Raw genomic sequence first — 8,124 nt, forward strand, 5'->3', positions numbered from 1 at the left:
GTACCTATGATGAAAATTACAGGCCTCATCTTTTTAAGGCACATGAAAGTTCACATGTTCCATAAGGCATTTCTGACAAAAAAAACAAACACATTTTGAATCTAATGTTTATGTTCAAATGCCTCTCCGGTGAAATAGTGATGTGCGATATATGCCTAGTTTCTTGAAACGAGTCACATATTAGTGTGTAGACCAAACAGTTCGGACCCTACAGACGAAAAAAATAATAATCACATGGCCTTGCTCCTACCCATTTTTCCAATTTGGTCCTGCCGTACATACCTACACGTAGGCTACGGTCACAAGATGCAAGCCTCATTGTCCCTAGAATTTCTAAACAAACAGCCGGAGGGAGGGCTTTCTCCTATAGAGCTCCATTTTTATGGAATAGTCTGCCGATCCATGTGAGAGACGCAGACTCAGTCTCAACCTTTAAGTCTTTACTGAAGACTCACCTCTTCAGAAAGTCCTATGACTGAGTGTAGTCTTGCCCATGGGTGTGAAGGTGAACGGAAAGGTACTGAAGTTACGAACCGTCCTTGCTGCCTCTGCCTGGCCAGTTCCCCTCTCTCCACTGGGATTCTCTACCTCTAACCCTATTACGGGGGCTCAGTCACTAGCTTACTGGTGCTCTTCCAAGCCACCCCTATAAGGGGTGCGTCACTAAACTGGGTTGAGTCACAGACGTAATCTTCCTGTCCGGGTTGGCACGCCCCTCGGGTTCGTGCCGTGTAGGAGATGTCAGTGAGCTATACTCGGCCTCGCCTCAGGGTAATAAGTTGGTGGTTTGAAGATATTCCTCTAGTGGTGTGGGGGCTGTGCTTTGGCAAAATGGGTGGGGTTATACCCTGCCTGGTTGGCCCTGTCCGGGGGTGTCGCCAGACGGGGCCACAGTGTCTCCCGACCCCTCCTGTCTCAGCCTCCAGTATTTATGCTGTAATAGTTTGTGTCGGGGGGCTAGGGTCAGTCTGTTATATCTGGAGAATTTCTCCTGTCTTATCCGGTGACCTGAGTCCTAGGACCATGCCTGGCCTGATGACTCCTTGTTGTCCCCAGTCCACCTGGTCGTGCTGCTGCTCCAGTTTCAACTGTTCTGCCTGTGGAACACTGACCTGTTCACCGAACATGCTACCTTGTCCAGGACCTGCTGTTTTTGACTCACTCTCTACCGCACCTGCTGTTTCTAACTCTGAATGATCGTCTATGAAAAGCATCGGCTATGAAAAACATTTGAACATCTAGGCCATGTACTGTTATAATCTCCACCCGGGACAGCCAGAAGAGGACTGGCCACCCCTCATTTGACTGGAACGCGGTGTGAGATTCCCAAAGGCTGGAGCGTCAACCTTCTCGCCCGCTCCAATTTCGCTCCAGTAGCCTTCACTTCATGAGCTCAGGGCATGCCCGGCCCAGCATGCACTTGTAGTCTACTTGTGTGCCGCTATCGACACTTGCTTTAACTACTGTCATGGAGTTTGCTAAATATTTTCATAAAGAAACTGATAAAACACACAGGTGCTAAATCAAGGGGACTTAGAGGGAGTGCAGTGATGTCGTGTCCACAACTAAATAATCATTGTGGAATCTGCAAAGACATATCCCGAAAGCATGATGGTGTACACACTACAAGCACATGCGAAAAGGGATGAGGTGGGTAGATAACTAAGTGTGTCATTTTAGCAAAGTATTTGCAAACAAAAAAATCTGATCTCTTAAACATCATTCATTTGTTTTTATTATGTATTTTTTAATTTTTTATTTTACCTTTATTTAACTAGGCAAGTCAGTTAAGAACAAATTCTTATTTACAATGACGGCCTAGGAACAGTGGGTTAACTGCCTGTTCAGGGGCAGAACGACAGATTTGTACCTTGTCAGCTCGGAGATTTGAACTTGCAACCTTCCGGTTACTAGTCCAACGCTATAACCACTAGGCTACCCTGCCGCCCCAATGTATACAAATAGGCCATCATTAATTTGGGCCCAATAGGCCTGGAACATTCCCACATTCAAGGAGTTTTACATTTAGATTGGGTTATTTTGCCTAAAAACATTTAGGCATATATATATATATATATATAGATATATATATATTTTTTTTATTATAGAAAAATAAACTCTGCCCAGCCTGGCAAGAATGGCCAAAAGGGTGTTTAGCCTCCCCAGTGGCTCTGCATGTGTGTGGAGCGTATTCTCCGCTGCTGACCTGCTCTCCAGGCACCACTGCATGAACCTGAAGCCACAGAGTGTCTAAAAATAAAAAAATAAAACAAAATAAAAAGGCACTAAGCCATTTTTTGTTGAATTTGTATTTCTTTTAAAATAAGTCACAGCCTATATGCGCAATTTACAGACTATAATGATTTAATTCAACTAAATGTTGTTTAAATGCTGAGCACTTTATGTCCCTACCAGCCTATTGTGTCACACACGCAAATGCTTCAATGTATTTCTTTGTAGGCTATATCCTTGAAGAAATATAGCCTAAATAATTCATGTTTATTCCTTCTTCAGCTCCCTGTCTGGCTCATGACCTATTTAGAGTGTTTATATGCTGTTTAATATGACATGTAGCCTATTTGAAATATGCGCTTCTTACAGTCACCTTTTCATGTTAATTCAAATACTTTTATTCAAATTCACACGTTTTGATTTCAATACTATAAAACCTAAATGGTCGGTCCAGGTAGTCAAACAAAATAGGTGGGTGTTGGTTAAACTGTGATTTTAATGAATGGGGCGGATTTGGAGCGGCAGTTTTTTTCCCTGTGAGCACAGAGCGATTTTTAGCGGAACAGTAGGAAGCGCCACTCCATGAGCAGGATTTTCCAACTGCTCAACTCCGCTCACATGCTCTGGTGGACAGATGAATCCGACGCAAAAAAAAAATCTCTCCAGCTTAAACTGACTTTTTATGCCGATTTTTGTATTATGCTAATTTAATTGGTGTGGATATCGACCTTAAGGGGGTTAAGAAGTGAGAAATGCATACAGAAAGCTGTGACTCTTCTCTCTGTAACTAGAACAGCAGTTAACTGCATGTTCTTCCACAATTACAATTGAGCAAGGGTCAAATGCTTGTGATTCTCAGAATGCATCTCTCCCTCCTTGTGCACAATGGGAGTGAGAGTGTCTTGGTCAGACATCAGCTGACAGTGAAACAGGAACAGACCGATACTTTCATAGCAGGAATCAACATAATGCATAGGCTATCACTGTTGACCATATAATGGTTTTAGAACAATAAACAAGAACGCTGTGTAGCAAAAATCATAGAAAATTACTGACGTATGCAAAATGCTTCAATTTTCGGTTTATAGTTGCAGCTCGAACGGTAAAGGGTTTAACAGCTTAGCTTCCTTTGCTGTCCGACTTCCCCATACTGGGCTCAAACCAGTGATTCGCAACACGTGACCACCCTCCTTGACAATGTTCTAATCGGTAGCTTTTTGTATCACTCGATCGATTTCATTTCAAGCTAGCTGTGGAGTGAGTTTACAGCAACGTTATCAACTCCGTTACATAGGACTCTACCTAACCTAGAGAGATCATGATGTGACTTCAAAATGGTGAAGGCCAATAAAAAATTAAGTGTTTTCTGTGTGGCTATTTGTCCAGCCAGTAACTATGGTGCGAATTAGAGAACTTGACAACATGCCTCCAGTAAAGTCTCCGATTACACAGACCACACGACTAACACCCAAACACCAGTTGTTCATAGTTTCAACATAAGCCATGTTAAATGGCTGAGGCTTAAAACGGCCATTAAAAGTCAGGGTTGAGCAGACAGTGATACCGGAGTAGTCAAGTACGTGTGGGAGGGCAACACCAGACAGACAGCAGTGGGGCAGGGCTGTGGTATTTCGGAGGTTTGTAAATTGATCGCTATACTGGCTCTGTGAGGCTGCACTTTACTTCCCCTATCAAACCGTCAACAGCCAATCTACTCTAGCCAATTCAATGAACAAGGCATGCATTGGCCTAGTATATTCAGTAGGCTACACCTGAAAGCCTTCTATGCCATTAGGCTACGCCATATTCTTGCCATCTCTGGGCTCTGAAGGAGGAACCAATGCACCACTCTTAGGCTTTTCCATGGTACACTTTGGTCAAGTTCAGCCCTCACTTTAGTACATCGGCACAAACTGGCATTTCAAAAGTCGACATGTACGCAACTATGTATCTGGCTGTGTTATGCTACTGACCCATTTGACCTAGATAGTTCGTATGCATTGATATGTAGGCTACATTTGCCTTTAAAAAAAATCTACGTAGCTCTGTCCTTGAGCTGTTCTTGTCTATTAATGTTCTGTATTATGTAATGTTTTGTGTGGACCCCAGGAAGAGTAGCTGCTGCGTTTGCAACAGCTAATGGGGATCCTAATAAAATACCAAAAAAAGCAGTTATGCTGAATGTACAGAACCCTCTCTCAAGTGGGGAGTAAACAGCACTTTGAGATATCAGCTGATGTACGAAGGGCTATATAAATAAATTTGATTTGATTTGATTTGATTTTTCAAGCTTCTCAGTGGAGCAGTGTGGTTAAAGGTAACATTTGGAGTACAGTGGAATACCCCACCCCTGTATTGAGGTATGTTTCAAAACCTATATCTCGTGCCGGCTCTAAGGTGTCTTAATGTAACGCAGGAGATGAACATAGTATGTTGAGGGCGATGAAACAAAGGAAGCCCATTCATTTTCAATGAAGGGAGCAAAGTGGGCATTGGGCAATGTGAGCATGGGTGAGACCAAAGTTGGAATAAACCGAGGTCTCGTCGTGATTGACCAATTGAAGCTCACTCTAGTGTAGCTTCCAGCCCCTAGTGGATTGACTGTTGATACGTAGCACTACCTAGCCTGCTTACACCAACATGGGGGCGAAGCAAACCTAGCTATCAGAACTTATGCGTTAATGGGATCTCTGCCATTACCATGATTGCGTTCCGACCCCAGTGCAGCTCAGTGTAAACAAGCGTAGTGGTAGTGTCGCTATCTTCTGGCGATCATCATGCTAGACAGTTGGACCTATATTTAAATCAGATATTCAACACTAATCATATCGGTCACACACAAACGGCAGTAAATAGCACATTATCATCAATGATTGTGCGATGAGCGTTGACAGGAGGTGTAGGTTGCTAGCTTAGCTAACGTTAGCTGCCCATTCGTGAGAAGTTCAAGACATGATCACAAAGCGATAGAGACAAATGAAAGCACAACGTTTGTTACAATGTTTTCGATTAGGAGGGTGCGAGGTCAACTTTGATTAACGTGTTATATTCTGCACGGTTCCTATTTTAGAGCTAGGACCGTACAAGGAGTCTGCATTTGAGATTCGCAAAGGAGCGGAAGTTGGGTAAAGCGGCTGCCGAGCTAAAAATAACAGCTACACTAACGTTAGCCGAGCAATAATCGCGGTTTGTTTATCCAGCTCTTATACACCGTAGCTTAAATCAAAGCATGCACATATAAACCCTAAAGATATCATATATCCTCCAAAGTGGATAAAAACGACATCTTACCTTAGCCTCATCAGATAACTGCTCCTCATGATCCGCCATCTTTTCTTCCGGCACCAGCAGCTTGTCGAAGCCGAATCACAACTTCGGCAGCATCATACAGTTGATTTTGATTTGTGTGCACGTACATATGAAATATATCATCACTTCACCAATCAGGGACTAATTATTATCCATAAGCACGTCAGTCCTACTTCATGTGTTGAACATACAGTCCATGGTTTTGCAAGCATATGTTTGGTCATACGAAATAACATTGAAATAATATAGTTGTAAATTGTGTTATATGTTATAAGTATAGCGTGCGTGTTAAAAGTACCCAGTTATAAATAATTGCCAGTTGTAATCTTGTTTCTGATTTTTGGGGGGTGAAATGTATTTACACCATTTGACCACCACATTTGCAGTAATGTATCAATGCAACAGGGATATGCATGTGGTATACAGTATGTCATTCAGTACCGTGGATGCGCTATTTATTTCCACTAGATGGTACTGTAATCCTGCATGGTGAACTACTCTGATTAATTACACTGGTACAATGTATAAACCCTGAATCGCCATCAGACAATGTTGATTACCAGTGAAGGTGAATACGACAAGTGCACACATTGGAAAGAAGTAAAATCCCAGATAGACAAACTATTACCCTACTCTGTGACAATACACGCTAAAATGTCTTATTAAGTGTTTTGTCCAAATAGTGGTCCAGGCTTTATCAGCCTCCATCAGCCTACGCCAATGATGTACACTAGGTAAAGGTGGAAACAGAAATATTGGATTGCTTGAAATGAAAAAAAGTCATTATTTGAAGCGGAAGAAAAATATGCTACATTTGATTTACTGTATTAACTCCAAATATGACGTTGAGCTTTGTAGGCCTAGAGTCATCTTATCTTTCTCACTGGTTGGTTGTTTCCAGCAGATTATACTAGTCCAGGGATCTCTAGTTAATATAATACCTTTATGGCTGGGACACTTTTTGTTGTTGTCTTTGAACCAAGCGTGAACTCAATATGACCTTAGCTCATGCTTTCCAAGCTGGTAGGAACCTGACCACAACCTGCAGAATCCCGATGTGCAGCACATATGAGTTGGGCTAGTGAACGAATAAGTCTCAAAGAGTAACTCTCATGAAGACCATATGTTTTAGGCCTAGTTGGGGTGGCATGTAGCCTAGTGGTTAGAGCATTGGGCCAGTAACCATAAAGGTTGCTGGATCAAATCCCCAAGGTAAAAATCTGTCATTCTGCACTGGGTCCTAAAGACATGGACGTCAATTAAAGCAGCTCCCTGCACTTCTCTGATATGGAGAAGTTGGGTTAAATGTGGAAGCCACATTTCAGTTGAAGGAATTCAGTGGTATAACTGACTAGGTCTTTCCCGAGTTAAGCCTGACTCCTACATGTATTTTGACCATGACTCCATTCTGCTTCTCCCCGCCTCAAAAAAAACAAAGACTCAAGAGGGAAGTTCCGGTGGTCAGGTCTGACCAATCAGAATCCATGCTCCAAGACTGTTTTGATCACATGGACTGGAATAAGTTCTGGGGAACCTCTGGGGATAAAATCAATGAATACGCAGTCACCGAATTCATAAAAACATGTGATTCCGATGGTGTCTTTCAAAACTTACCTGAATCAAAAACCGTGGATTGATGGCAGCCTAGTCGGGAAACTGAGAGATGCTGCTTATAAACATGCAAGGTGACGGGGACAATTGTATGGTTATACAGTACAAATACGACCTGTGCAGATCGATCAAGATGGCGATACACAAATATAAGGACAAAGTGTCGGAGCAATTCAAAAGGAATTCATACGTGAGGAGGCTGCTCATTGACTCCAGCTCTGACTTTAATAACATAGTGCTTTCTAAACTCACCACAAAGCTCACAGCCCTGGGACTGAACTCCTCCCTATGCAAATGGGTCCGTAATAGTTTGCAAGCCCTGCCACATCCGACGAGTGTCGGAGTCGGTGTAGTACGATTCAATCTTAGTCCTGAATTGACGCTTAGCCTGTTTGATGGTTCGATGGAGGGCATAGCAGGATTTGTTAAGAGAGTCCCGCTGCTTGAAATCGGCAGCTCTACCCTTTAGCTCAGTGCAGATGTTGCTTGTAAACCATGGCGTCTGGTTGGGGTATGTACATACGGTCACTGTGGGGACGACGTCATCAATGCATTTATTGATGAAGTCAGTGACTGATGTGGTGTACTCCTCAGTGCCATGTGAAGAACACCAGAACGTATTCCAGTCTGTGCTAGAAAAACTGTCCTGTAGCTTAGCATCTGCGTCATCTGACCACTTCCGTTTTGAGCGAGTCACTGGTACTTCTTGCTTTAGTTTTTGCTTGTAAGCTGGAATCAGGAGGATAGAGTTATGGTCAGATTTGCCAAATGGGAGAGGGAGAGCTTTGTACGCATCTTTGTGTGTGGAGTTTATTTCCTCTGGTTGCACATTTAACATGCTGGTAGAAATGAGGTAAAACGTATTTAAGTTTCCCTGCATTAAAGTCCCCGGCCACTAGGAGCGCTGCCTCTGGATGAGCATTTTCTTGTTTGATATGGCCTTATACAGCTCGTTGAGTGCTGTCTTAGTGC

General features: G+C 42.9%; 1 protein-coding gene across 1 annotated transcript in view; it reads right to left on the bottom strand.

Moving 5' to 3' along the window:
* Nucleotides 1-5,631, bottom strand: part of LOC124003961 (F-actin-capping protein subunit alpha-2-like) — a 50,706-nt gene extending 45,075 nt beyond the window's left edge. The window contains exon 1 of the mRNA XM_046312650.1: nt 5,524-5,631. Coding sequence (XP_046168606.1) covers nt 5,524-5,562 — 39 coding nt within the window. The 5' untranslated portion in view covers nt 5,563-5,631. The remainder of the gene's footprint in view (nt 1-5,523) is intronic.
* Between the last annotated feature and the right edge of the window lie 2,493 nt (nt 5,632-8,124).

This window comes from Oncorhynchus gorbuscha, linkage group LG02 (assembly GCF_021184085.1).
Source record: "Oncorhynchus gorbuscha isolate QuinsamMale2020 ecotype Even-year linkage group LG02, OgorEven_v1.0, whole genome shotgun sequence".
Lineage (NCBI taxonomy): Eukaryota > Metazoa > Chordata > Actinopteri > Salmoniformes > Salmonidae > Oncorhynchus > Oncorhynchus gorbuscha.